The 14,475-nt window shown below is 34.2% G+C and overlaps 2 protein-coding genes across 3 annotated transcripts; one reads left to right on the top strand and one right to left on the bottom strand.

Annotated features, from left to right (window-relative positions):
- Positions 1 to 1,414: 1,414 nt before the first annotated feature.
- Positions 1,415 to 6,773, bottom strand: LOC111628070 (patched domain-containing protein 3-like). The gene is made up of 4 exons (XM_023371789.1): positions 6,700 to 6,773; positions 3,367 to 4,363; positions 2,961 to 3,296; positions 1,415 to 2,886 (listed from the first exon to the last, which is right to left on the bottom strand). Exons 1-4 carry the CDS (start codon positions 6,706 to 6,708, stop codon positions 1,532 to 1,534), a joined length of 2,697 nt encoding a protein of 898 aa, XP_023227557.1. The 5' UTR covers positions 6,709 to 6,773; the 3' UTR covers positions 1,415 to 1,531.
- A 1,762-nt stretch (positions 6,774 to 8,535) lies between these two features.
- LOC111628069 (location of vulva defective 1-like) lies at positions 8,536 to 13,603 on the top strand. Of its 2 annotated transcripts, XM_023371786.1 has the most exons (4): positions 8,536 to 8,753; positions 9,221 to 9,314; positions 11,090 to 11,228; positions 11,308 to 13,349. In XM_023371786.1, the coding sequence occupies exons 1-4, from the start codon at positions 8,627 to 8,629 to the stop codon at positions 12,538 to 12,540; spliced, it is 1,593 nt and encodes a 530-aa protein (XP_023227554.1). In that variant the 5' UTR covers positions 8,536 to 8,626; the 3' UTR covers positions 12,541 to 13,349. The 2 variants fall into 2 exon arrangements, with proteins under 2 accessions (XP_023227554.1, XP_023227555.1); XM_023371787.1 differs by lacking the exon at positions 9,221 to 9,314 and having other exon boundaries at positions 8,615 to 8,753; positions 11,308 to 13,603.
- Positions 13,604 to 14,475: the final 872 nt, after the last annotated feature.

Genomic DNA, 14,475 nt, shown 5'->3' with positions numbered 1-14,475 from the left:
GTTGTAAACGGGTAGAGAAGATTCACGTGATCAAAAAATTTGGTCCACGCCAGTGTCAATCTGCAAAATAAGACAGTATCGTGTCTCGAAAGAATAATGTTAAATTCCCTTTACATTAAATTACATTAAGTGTTGTACAATTAAGCCAGAAAATCTAAAAAGTACTGTCAGATTTGCAAGAATTACGAAATACTTTTTTGGTGTGGTCATCTTAACATATAATTTAGGTTTTTCCTATGGTTTTTATGAAAGATAGAACATAGAAACGTAGGTGTAAAGTTAAAATATACTAGTTCTTTACTGCATCTCTACTGTATTTTACATGCGTGTATTGTACTGTACGTGCTGTACAGTAAAAAAAATATATATATATATATACCTTTTGCTATTTTATAATAGTTAAAAGTATAAAAGTTTTTTTAAAAAAATATGATAAAAAATGACGCCACCAAATTTTGCAGGGAAAGTTAGGCAACTTGTTGCTGGATTTCTTTACCTTATGCGCTATTTACTGTGGGGAAAAAACGTTAAAGCGGTTATTGAAAAAAAATAAATAGGTAAACGAATTATGTATTCACTTTTGATTCGTCTACACTGACAGAGAATTACAAATAATATGTATTACGTATTATTATATGCAACACGTACGTACGATCATTATATTGAATCGACTGACACACCGATTGTGCCTCCCGTGTAACGTATTATTATACGTAACACATGACGTGAAATCGGCCCGCCAATCTAACACGATCAAAATTCTCGCTTTCCACGTTTTATAGGTTAATTAAGTCTTCAGAAGATGCTATTGTAAATCACATTATAAGACATAAACCCGCCACCTACCGCCGTAATCTCGAAGAAATTAAGGGACATAAAACCGCCACCTGCCGCCGTAATCTCGAAGAAATTAAGGGACATAAACCCGCCACCTGCCGCCGTAATCTCGAAGAAATTAAGGGACATAAACCCGCCACCTGCCGCCGTAATCTCGAAGAAATTAAGGGACATAAACCCGCCACCTGCCGCCGTAATCTCGAAGAAATTAAGGGACATAAAACCGCCACCTGCCGCCGTAATCTCGAAGAAATTAAGGGACATAAACCATACTTTAAAAAATTTTTATTTTATTTCGAGACAATTTATGAATTAATGAATTCTGTGGTTAATTAATAACGACAAATTAAAACCTATATTAAATAAAAAATGAAATGGAAGCATTTAAAACCTAATTTTTACATGTATATATACATAAAAGAAGTACAGTCGACCCCCCTATAATTACGGTCCCTATAATTATGATTCCTATAAAACTATGAAAAAATATACGTATTTTGGAAATGTTGAGTCGGATTAGTGTAGAATCGATTAATTTTATGGAAGAAAACCTTTCAATCAGCCGTAGTCCGTAAACTTGACACGTGTCGGGCTGTGATTGGAACGACTTGTAAGAAATCGGATTCCTAATAAATTGGAACGTATCTATATCTTATAGGGGGGGTCGACTGTAATGATATTGAAGATTTCATGATCAAAGTTTCATTGTATCGTTTTTGTAAGAGAAAATGTTTACATCTTTAGCATCGAATGCACAGTTTACGTGGCCATTATCTGATTTATTGGAAATGTTAACCTTCTGCCTTCTTTTGAATAGATTTTTAAAATGTGAACATGCATCGTCCACGAGAGAAAGGAACACTGGCAAAAATATCACAGCGTGAGTCATGGCAAAAATGGATACCAAAATAACCACTTTCATAATCACGTTATACGTGTAACAAGGGGGGATAATAAATGGAATAATACATAAAATAGTGGTAGAACCAGCTTGAAAGATCGGTAGGCCAACATCCATAATGGCAGATACTAAGCGTTGCTTCGATGATTTAGAGGCAAACAGATAAGCACAGGACACGTGAGATGCATAATCTACAGAAAATCCTGAAATAGTTATGATAACCGTCATGGAAACGATATTCAAGCTCACTCCCCATAGTCTCATGTATCCTAGCACACCAATTGCTACAGATACTATACATATTGCAACGCATAAAGTGCAAGAGAAAGAGAAGAAGAAGAAGAAACACACGAATGCAACAATGCCTGCTGAAATGCCTATAGTCTGCAATGTAGCGGGTATAACCTTCCTGAAACCATCAGAAAAGTATCCGAATCTGTGAAAGACTTTCACGGGAATTGATTCATTTTTGACATTATCCAAGAAATCCCACCACATGTTATTAAACATGGAATCGCTCTTCGTGTAGTTAGTGTGAAACAGAAATCTACTGGCTATAATTTCTGTTCGATTCTCGTTGAAGACGATATCCTTCTGAAATCTCCTAGCAAGGGGATGATGTAAGAACAGACGTAACACACGTATAAAGTCCTTCTTGTCGGTGATATTGTAGTCAGGTAATAAGCCACGATACTTTTCATTATTTAAAAACTCGTGAAAGCTTCTTAACCATGATTCTGTTAAAGAAGAATTGCAGAAAAGTGAGGACGATTCGAATTTCTGAAACATGTCGTGCAATGTTCGATTAACGTAAGGATCAGCATAATTGATGGGCCTGTCAATGAACACTTGCACTCTAACAAGATACTGCACAAAATACTTATGATATTGGGTGAAGTACTTATCGGTATGCGTATTATACAAGGCCATATTTCCCATTTCTAACTCGTTGGTAATTTGAGTGGCGTTCTGCAAACCGAAGACGAAATAAACGATAAACAACACAAGAACTACGAGCTTAGATACCTTTTTCGTTAATAATTCGCCCAATTTCTTCCAAATTTCCAGTAGAAATGATGTCTTTGAAGTTGTAGTCAGTTGAATATGCCCAGAATAATACAGTAATTTCTGGAAGATTCCTCTAATTTCTGCAAATAAAAATATTTTAATTTAGTACTTTTTTTATTGTTAATTAATTAATAAAAGTGCGGTAAGATTTTACCTGTATTTTCTACATATTTTACAGGCATGAAAGTAAAACAATGGCGATCTTTTTCTTCGGCGATTCCGCACAAAACCATGCAACCCCCTACGAATGTTATCTGATACACGTAATCGAACACCAAGCAGAAAGTAGTGACAATACAGAAAACCCTAACAGAATCATATGGTGACATTAAGTAACCGATAGTGAAGGTAATGACATTGGTAAGAGAAGTTATGGTAATGGCAAGTGAAGCTGTGGAATAAGCTTCTGACATTCTTTGTTCTATGCTATTTTTCTTCTCTGTATGTCGCCATGCGGATAACAGAACAAAAGTGTCGTCCATACTCACCCCTACAAGCACAAAAAATGCATAATTACAAATAAATTTGGTAGAATATAGTAAAAATTAACGCGTACTTACCTAGTATAAGAAATGGTATAATGGCATTGTAAAATATGTAAGGGATACCAAGATAAAATGCCAGACCAAATCCAGAAAGGGAGGATAAGAGTGAGGAAATCGATGTCATAATTCCAACCCATGGTTTTCCTTGAACAGAATTTGGTACCATACACGTTACAGCTGTAAACAAGACCACAAAATGTGCCGCAACGACAAAGTATGGTATTGCGGTAAGCGGAATTAAATGCATTTCGTACGCGACAGAAGTAGACACAATGTAATAGACATCAAAATGAGGAAGACGTAGCGACTTCATAGTCCTGAGGAATTCATTTTCCCATAGCGTGATATCATTTTTATACCTGCTGTCATCTAAATAATAGAACAATCTCAAAGCTTTGGCAGTTTTAATTAATCCTCGATTGTCGATTTCAACACCACCGAATGAAATACCATAAAATTTGAAGGTATATTTATTGCTAAAATCTATGGGGTATGGTATATTTATATTATCTGTGCTGTTATCTCTGTCTTCGAAGGTAAAGAAGTCATGCATGTAGCACGAATTCCCATGCTTAACGCATAAATCTTTATACCTCTTCTCACCGGATTCACTGACAATGGTAATGTTTTTAACAGTTTCATCCAGAAGTAAGATTTCATGAAATGTACTCTTCTTCAATACAGAATCATCCTTTGATACTAACATCACTGCACCAAAGCTTCCAAGTCGAGTGTATCTTCCAAGATCGAACTCGGATGATAGATTCATGGGAAAAAGCGTGTCAAGTATCTTCCTATAGCGAAACGTATCGCTATCATCCATGGTAACGAAATACTCCATATCCACAATTTCCTTGATCTTCTGTAATCCAGTGGATAAGACAAGAGTGATGAAGAATGGTAAAGCAACGAACCAGTATGGATTTCTTGTGATGTAACCACCCAAAATATAAAAATTCCGTACGAATATGTGATGAGGAAGTTGGCACTTGTTCTTAGTTGCAACATCCATCTGAAAAATAAAAGAAAGAAAAATAAATAGAGCAATTGTTCAGCTTACTAAACCAATATCATTAAGGTCTATACCTTAGTAGTAGTGTTAATATCCGGGTTCACTTGTTGACCCGGATTTCTCTCCATTAGAACAAGTGTCACACGTAACTATCACCGGTTTTTTTACGTACAGAACGTTTCGTAATAGTTATTTAATGTATTATATTGTATTAATATACAAATTAATTGTCTAAAAAACGTTATTCCGAAGTGCAATCAAATCCCCATTGAACCCCATTGCATTGAAACACCCGTTCCATCCAAAAAGTAAGATTTCATGAAACGTAATTCCGAAAGAATGACGTCATAAAAGAATGTCAAGTGAAGGGAACATAAAAATTTCCTCTGTTCAAAGGTTATTTTGTAGTTGCAGTTGCGTTCAACGTCCCTGAAAAATAAAAAATGGCCGCCGTTTAGAGGTGACCGTTATTGGAGGATCGACTTTCCTTTTGTTAATATTTATATAAGAACGTTTACAAAGATTTTGCAAAGTACTTATGACATTGATACTAAGAATTTATATATTTCCTTGTATTAGAAGATTCGCATTCTTAACTTGTTTATGCCATTCTCCTGTGACATGAAATAGTAATAATAAATACAATCCATTCATGTTACTTTGAAGGTTACTTTCAAATTATCATACAGACGTTACAGGTTCTTCGTAATAAGGAAAACAAGAAGATACATTAAGATAGACATAAGATTACGACCCTCATCTTTAGTTACCATCACAAAAATAGAATGAAGACTGCAGCGGCACGTGTTGTAATTAAGAATTTCTGTTATTCCCAATGACAAAACCATTATTAAGGTGACCAGGAGGGGGTCCAAGAGACTTGGGCCCTGTAAACAAATAAATATTGGGAGACCCGATCCTCTGGCCTCCTCCCTGTTACGCTACTGACTTGCAGTTATTATTTAATTCTTGTAATCCTGTATCCTGGGTTCCTGTACTTAAAATTCTATCGTGTATCCTGAGTACTTATTTAAATTTTCTTCAAGTACAGGAAGATTTGAACGTGACAAAACAATTACACACGTGTAAACAATATAAAGTTTTGTGGGTTTCACGAGCACTGGGCAGTTGACATTTGGCTCATCTTAGGGCTTATATAACACTACTTACACGTGTAATATATTGATTGGAGGGGATTAATTATAAAGTTTTTTTTAAGTATTCTTATAAGTGCAACAAATAACCTAAATGCATTAACAATTCATTTGATATTCTTAAAGCTCCAGGGGATTTTTATCGTGACACAACTGAAAAAAAAACTAGAATAAAAACAATATACGTTGTTTTCAACCTGAATAAAACCTGGAATAGGGATTGATAATTTATATTTTACTTTCAATCTGGAATAGTAATTTCAATTTTAGTACGTTTCGTGTACTTAAAATGTATTGTTAAAGTATACGTCACGTAATAAATTACAGTATGTCGCGCTTTACGACCTAATAATTGTACCAGACAGTAGCTTAACTAGAGCCGATATCAGGAGAGGCCCTAATTAGAACGTGCAAACCTACATTCACCCCTTTACCCACTAGCGTTGTGGACGAATAGATGAGTATAGGTCTACATGTATACAGTGGCATCTTAACATTTGGCATTTACCTGGGGGGTCCCACGCTAATTTATGTACAGATCAGAGTTTAATACTAATTTTCCGATCACCTGACGGTTGTGTAGACAGGGCCCAGTGCATTACTTTATAAGGGGTCTGTAATGCTGTTAAGAAGGCCCTGCATGTTTATGAATAAAATACCTAGCGTTCAGGCCCCCTAGAAATATCAGATGTCATATTTAAGCAGGGTTGGATTTACAGTGAACTAAACAAGCTGCAGCTTAGGGCCTCACATCTTTACATTTTTTATTTGGTAGAGGGGTAGGACCTGTTATTTATTACAGCTTAAGCCCAGCCCTGTATTTAGTCATTTAGGAACAGAACATAAATTTCTCACTCAACCTGAGTGAAATTAGAGTTCGATTTACGACGACCTGCCTAACAAAGAACCGGTTCGGTTAAGAAAGGTACACTGTACCGAACGGACAATAACGTATACAGCATACCCCCCACTCTTACCACCAAATTTGGTATGTATAAAACAATAATTAAGCTAATCATCCCTATTCTCTCGTAGATTTAATATCACGAATTAAGGTTAAATAATTTAAACAGAAACCTGACCTTTGACCTCCAATCTAAGGATAGCGGGCGGTATTCCTACCGAGGAAAAAAACTATCAAATTTTAAATTATAAAAATGACATAAAAATGACCTAACTTACTTTCTCCATCCCAATCCACTGTATTAGTGACGCAAAACAGGTATTAAACTGTCTAAGACGAGCTGTCCCAATCAGGTTTAAGGAAAGAATGACGTAAAGAAAAAGTGAAGTATGTCATTTACATCACAGGATATATTTAAATCACTCCCCTCATACGTCACAGTACCTGAAATATAATCAAAGTTTGTATTAAGATTTACATAAATCGTAAGATTATTTCTACGCTTACGAACAGACTTACAGGACGTACTTTTTATTATTATTATTTTAACTTATATTTTTATACGTAAATTTAGAGCGCGTAGGGATTTCTAACTGCAAAAACTGGATTTGTATGCCCCCGTTTAACGTCCTTTGTTAGAGGATTTAAAGCTTATCATCTACACCCGCTTATAGCGTACCTAATGGCTAATTCAACCCCCCCCTTTAGTCTTATTACTTGCATCTTATGTCTAATTATATAAATTCATTCTAATTTTACTCGATTCGAGTATACGGAAGTATGTAAATGTCTTATAAACACGCACTTACTAGAAAGAAAAAGAAAAAAAAAAGACAACTGGCTGTCTATCCGTTACCATTAAAACTCTACCAATGTCCCAATTTTATTTAATAGATGGTAGGTTATATAAATACTGTATATACATATAAATTTATATTGCATCTGTCTAAATAATTCCCGTTTATATCGCATAAAAAAACATGATTTAAAATTTTAAATAAAATCTTTAATTTATCTTCATTACCCGGGGGTGATTGCCCTAATTATGATAAGAACCTGAAGTGTTTTTTTTTTTTTTAAATTCCTGCGCGTGTTTTTTTAAGCACCCTCCCTCTCCTAATATAGGAAATTAAGGGTGTAATTTGAGTTTAAATTCATTTTAAAGTGTATCTGAGAGGAACGTTTGTGTGTCTGTTTGTACTTTATACGTTTGAATGAATGCGACTAAACCTTTTTGTAGTCATCCCTCCTCTTCCAGGAAAGATCAACGTGTAGTTTTGTTGAATTAACCTGCGATAGACACCCTGTTTGTCCGACTTGCCATATTTCACGATATTTATTTGACCTCTGACCTTTAAATCTGTTTCGTGGATCGATAAGAAAATGCAGTCGATCTTCGATTTAGCGCCATCGCTGGCACTACGCTGGTTTTACGGTGTGGCACTATTTTGGAGGACGTTGTAACGAGGTTTGACTGTAGTTAAGGACAGTCTCTGCGAGTGTTCCTAATCGGATGAAGGAGAAATACAAAGGAAATTCGAAATTACAGGAAGTCCTGCAGTGGCTGAGTGGATAAAAACTACTTAACAATGGTAGTTAGTCGCGGGTTCGCACCTCAATACGCAGTCTACGTGGGGTTTTTTCGGGTTTTCTTCACCTCTGATAACAAATTAGTAACCAGTTTCACATTCCAACACCGGTAGTCGCGGGTTCTCACCTCACCAACGGGCAGGCCACGTGGGTTTTTACGGGTTTTCTTCGTGTCTAACCATCTAAATAGGGGCAAGTTTTCCATCGAAAGCCCTCTTAGGAGGCATCCCTTCGGTTGTTGCGTTGCCTTATCCCATCAAAAAAAACCATCCACGTGACCAGCCTTTGGGCGATGGAGGTGCGAACCCATTGTTAAGTGGTTTCACCCACTGGGAATTATAGTAACGTATGAGGTTGGCCCAAAATAATGAAGAAGAAAGTTTCCTCTTCATTAAATTTAAAGAGAAATTTACTAATTTTCCCTTTTATTTTAATTAAATTTCTGATTTAATTTTAATCGTAATTAACTGTTTAATTCGTCGTTATTTTTGCCTGCAAAAGAACTAACGAAATTTTAAATAGAATCGAATTTTTCTTGAATTTTAAAAATTCCAGAACACAAAATTAAATCTTTGGAAGATTCGAACGTAAATTTAAGAGCATTTAAGAAAGAAAATGGCACGGGTGTTAAATGATTTATGTCGTGCAATATGCAATAAATTGCACGAAGAAAATAAGTACACTCAATTCCTCGAAAGAATAGAAAATAAATTGAATTGCAGAAGAGAATATTTCTTTTCTGGTTGGTTTTTTTGCTTTAATTAACTAATTTTCTTGTTGATTAGAATTAATTTCGAATAAATCTTTTAAATTTCTACTTAATTAACTCAAGATCTGTGCAAATTTAATTGCAATCAATTAAATATTTTTTACTTAATTAACATTAAAATTCATTCAAAATCTTAATTAAATTTTTTTAAATTATTATTTAGCTCAAGATTTGTACTAATTTGATTTTAATCAATTAATTTTGTTTATTTAATTAACATTAAAATTATCATTAAGATTAACATTAAAATTAGTAGAAATTGAATTCTAATCAATCAACCGAAGATTTGCATGATTTTAATCAATCAATTCACTTAATGTCTTAAGAATTTAAACTTAATCGATTAATGTGTTTAATTAATTAAGATTCTCATGAATTTAAATTGTAATTAACTCAGGATTTATGCGAGTTATAAAGGAAATTGTCCGATCTCTTTACAGTCCTCGTGTTTCTCGTGGGTGTTTACCTGTCCTCGGGCGAAAGTGCCGAATTCATCTGTCACTTAGCAACAATCATATATCCGGTTTGCGAATCGTAAGTAGTCCTTCAAAAAAACAAGTTTCTCACGTGTTTAAAAATGCTTTAGACCCTGTAGGTATGCGCAAAACCCGATAGAAAGGGATCAATAGGTTAATTTGTATCGTTGATGCATCCACGGCCGGTTTCACGCCTATGCCACGTGTATTTTCAAGGGGATTAGAAAGTCATCGTGCTTGATCATCGCTCGAGACTTTCTAAATACCTCTAAATGCACCCCAATTTCGTCTATAGCGGGCCTTGTGCAAGACGTTTGGACTTTCGAGTCCTCCGAGCCTCATTCGTTGTAAATATCGCCTAATCCAGGATGGCCCCCCCACCAGTCGAGTGGATAATACTAGCGAACACTGGCAGTTGGTCGTGGGTTCGAGTCTCACAGTGGAGAATATAATTAATAATAAATTATCACACTAAATGTCTCCACATTTTCATAATTTTCACAGGTTTTAAATAAGATAAAATTTTTGAAACTTTCTGTAAAATGAGGCCCGGTAGAATGGCCGTTAGGGTCTGGCTACACTGATTTTAATGGTTCCTAAACGAAAGCCTAATCATTTTCCATACTAGGCATTAAGAGGGCCTTCCGAACTATCGTGGATTCGGGATTGATTGATGGGATCGGGGAAACAAAACATGGGCGATCCGATAAGAGGCTATGCCTCCGGGAAGATTTTATGGCCCCAATTTAGGTGCTAAAATTACACACACGAAGAAAACTCGAAAATCTTCACGCATCATAAGTGCATAATATTCATCATATCCGTGGTCCATAAGTAATTTGCATCTAATTCACCTTCCCTATGGCCAAGGCGAATTTGCAAAATAAGCTGTACAGGCTGCAGCTTAGGGCCTCACATTTTTTACATGTACTATTATTTGGTGGAGGGTAAGGGACTCTCGTATATATTATAACTTACGGTTACAATAAGCCTGAGTGCCATATAGAAGGTTCGTTGTGCCTTTCCTCCTTGTGGACACTAAGTGAGCCTTTTTAACTGTGGTCACTCGGCTTTTGTTTTTTTCCTTTAAGTCTTTCTGCTTGTGAATGCTAAGGGGACTTTTTCAATTACAATGATCATGGGCTTGGGCCAGCCAAGACCATGATCAGCACTTTGGATGAGAAATAGGCCGACATATCTGAAACTGCCTGGGAAAAATTAATGGGATTTTTACCCCCGGTTTGATGCTGGGTTCCCAGAGTGCAGACCGATGCCTCTATCGCATCGGCCATTGTTTGTAATGATGCACATTGTACCAATATATATTTGTCTATTAATATTTTAGCATTTTCTTTGATTCCATTCTTATAATTTACAATGTAAACAATAATTTTTTAACATCAATATCAGGATGAATGAAGCAATTATAGTATCAGCCTACCACTCTGGGAGTGAATCCAGGCAATTGAAAACCCCAGAAATTCTTCAGGGGTTCTGCCAAATATGTTCGTCCTCATCCCCCTCAACCTAGTTGCAGACCTGACTGAGCCCATGATGGTAAGAAGGTTCTCCTGGTGTCCAAAGGGTAGCTCATATTGATTGATATAATAAGGCAACACACGAGTGATTTGACAAAGAGAAATGCCTCCTGGGATGACTATGGGAAAATGGTGCATATTTTGGTGACACAATTGAGGAAAACTATGTCCTGCCCATTGATGAAGCACAAATCTGAGACATACTGCAAATGTTTGATTTTATCCACTCAGTTTATGGTGAATCCCTCTGTGTGGAAAGTAAAAATACTAAAGTTTTAACATCACAATTTTTTAGGATAAGAGCCATTGAGCAAAGAAATCGAAGCAGAGTGAGAAAAATGTTAATATATTGGACTATTTTTGGAATTGTACGGTTTTCCGAATGCTGTTTTATTACCGGTAAAAATCTGGTTCCATGCTATTGGATATATAAAGTGAGATGAAATTTATAACTGTATAAAATGATAAAAAGTTGATATAAATCATTTAAAATAATTTGAATTTAATTCACAGGTAATTTTCTTGATGATGTGTTTTCTTCCAGCATCAAATAATTTTGCCACGTATATTTACTGTAACCTTCTGTTGCCGAGAGTTCAGAATTCTTTCATTTATACACTTGCTGAAGATGAAGACGTGTATACTGTTTCAGCAACAGAAGTAACCTTAACACCTACGGGAATGCCTACTGAAAATATGTTACCTGTTCAAGCACAGAGAGCTGATTTACAGAAATCAACGACTGGCAATACCATTTCAACTCATAGAGAAATGCCTTCGTCTTTTTTAGAAGCACAGGGCACGGATGAAGTAGATGTACAACTATCCAAAGCAACACTTGAAATGACAATTCCTTCAATTTTGATGCAGGCAGAAGAGGATCCTTTCACCATATCTAGTCAAAGAAAATCGTGGGTCTCCTTTAAGCTGGCTCCAGAAGAAAGAAGAATTTTGTCAGAGGAAACGAGTGAACAGATAACTACCAAAGAAGCAACCGACTCGGCACCATTTCAGGATGAATCTGCTAGAAATTCAATGCAGACGAGTGAAAGTGTGTCAGGGATGTCTTCAAAAATTCATAAACTAAGTGGAGAATTTCAAGAAAATGAATTTGATATACCTCATGTAACAATAATTCCCCGTTCTTCTGGAAGAGAAACTACAGTTCAGAAAGAAGAAAGTACAATTGCTTCTGTACACACATCACCATTCTTTACTGAAAGAACATCAACAAAACTTCAAGAAGTTACTTCTAAAACAGCATCATCATCTTCAAGAAAGGCATCCACAACAACTCAGGAAACAGAAACTAGAATGCCCTCTGCACAAGCATCTCCTGTTTCATCCAGGAAGACATCAACAGCTCAAGAAACAGGAATAAAAATATCTTCAGCACAACCATCTTCCTCTTCTTCACGAAAAACATCAATTCAAAATGGACCATCAAAATCTAATTCCGTGCAAATCACAGATGAAAGAACTCATCGTGCATCATCCACATCTTCAAGACAATCATCAATTAAAGAGTCGAGTGAAACACAGATTCAGGAAGATGAAGAACCACATTATGTTTCGAAACAAACATCAATCAAGACAGATGACTTTCCAAATTCTGTGGATGAAACAAAAGAAATGCAATTAGATGAAGAGTTATTGGAAGAATCAGTCGGAAAAATGATTCCTTCGGCTATGGCGTTAAACAGGCTCGAAACAACTATAAGAGAAACAAAATCAGTAGATGAATAAAGTTTAAGAACTGTTCATCATTCAAAAAATTATTATCTAATTAGTTAATCTACTTTTATTCAAATTAAAATTTTAAACTAAAAAAAAAAAAAGTTTTATTGTGATCACTCGCAATGAAATTTCATTGTGAAAATAAATAAATATCAAAACTACAAATATATTTTAAATAATGTTAATATCATATAATTCAAAATTAAAATATTGTCTTTATTAACATGTATTTGTTTCACAATTTTCCTTTATATGAACATCAAAACATTCATTTTCTTGTCTGCAATGGCATAAAACTGTGGCCAAAATGCAGCTTGCAAGCCATATTTTGGCCACTGTAATTATATCGTCTGAAAGTATTAATTTTCTATGTAGTATTTGCTTTGAGAAAGCCGTCTGTATTCAATTTTCTCCTCTTTACATGCAATTGTTTGCAAATAAAGAGTAGAAAACACATCTTACTTATTAAATCTGAGATATTAAACATAAAACAGTTTTAAATTTAATGACATTAAGCATTGTAAAACGTTATTAACCTCTAGGACAAATATAATTAACATTTTGGGAAAATTCCAGAATGAAAAAGGAAAAATGATAGAAAAAGATGTGGTTAGCAAGGTCAAATACATCATTTTGTCAAGACGTATATCACGAATATGCAGTAATCATCATTTGCATGATGCGTAATGCAATTTGTTTCATTTGAATAACATAAGAGGTTCTTAAAATTTTTAAATTAATGTACTGTATATATTAATTTAATGAAAGATGTGAGTACAAGCTAATAACTGAATTAATGATAATTTATTGTATTGTAACATATAAATTTAAAGAAAAAGTAATTTTTGCTTTTAAATATATAACTTTTCAATAATATTAATTAATTATCTTAAACTTCCAACTGTATTGGAATGACAATTGTTTTGTTGCACCAATTACAGTTTGATAAGTTTCATATCTCCATCAATTAGAAGTTTGAGACGATTAATTAATACATTAGAGGTAAGCTTATAAAATAGATTATTGAAAATTTAATTATATTATAAACGGTAAGCAATAAATACGGTTTGATATTTAAGAGATAATTTTGTTTAAATCAATAGTAAATTATTACATTATTTACTATTGATTTCACTTTAAAAATTTGTATTATTTATATATTTGGTAAGAATTAACTAAAAGAAAGCAAAGTTTTCTATTAAATCTTTTATTTTTTGTCATAATTTATTGGAGAATAAATTAAATAATTTGAAATAAAAACTATTTAATTTTATAGAGAAATTAGAAAAATTATTCAACTCCAAACAATATGTAAAAAAATACCCTTAAGACAATGGAATTATAATTACAGGAAAGTATTGTAACATTAATTATAGACTTTGAATAATTCAGAATTACATAACATTTATCCATTCTATTATCAAGAAATTTTTATTTTTAAAGACAAAGAAATGTAATTCTGATTTTATATAATTAACTCCCTTTATTTTTCTTCGTTAATCTTCTGTTAATTTCATTGTGAAGCTTGCATTGAAATAAATATGAATTTTGGGTAAAATTACAGTTAAGAATGAGGAATTTGGACCCACAAATTTTAGACCCCTAGATGACCAAAAATGTCAAAGAAATCTCATCTCTAATTGTGAGTCTTGGCAAAATCTTAAACACTATAGGCTTAATAGCATGACTCCAATTGCATCCCAGAAGAAGGCAGTATAGTGGTATTTCTTGCGTTTTATGAACTTTTAGTCATATTTAGTAAAATGGAAAACAGTTGATTTTGGGGAGATTATACCTTGTGTACCATCACATGTAGACTATCAATTTGACCTTTTTTATTCCTATGAGCATGGTCAATAGTAGTAAAAATAGTTTAAAAGCTGTACATATGTACTATACCTTTATTTATGTGAATGTGAAGAAATGTTAGTAAAGAATATACAT

This window comes from Centruroides sculpturatus, unplaced genomic scaffold, assembly GCF_000671375.1.
Source record: "Centruroides sculpturatus isolate CEXI.00-Female unplaced genomic scaffold, Cexi_2.0 scaffold563, whole genome shotgun sequence".
In the NCBI taxonomy this organism is placed as follows: domain Eukaryota; kingdom Metazoa; phylum Arthropoda; class Arachnida; order Scorpiones; family Buthidae; genus Centruroides; species Centruroides sculpturatus.
This window is presented reverse-complemented; position numbering and strand designations above follow the sequence as displayed.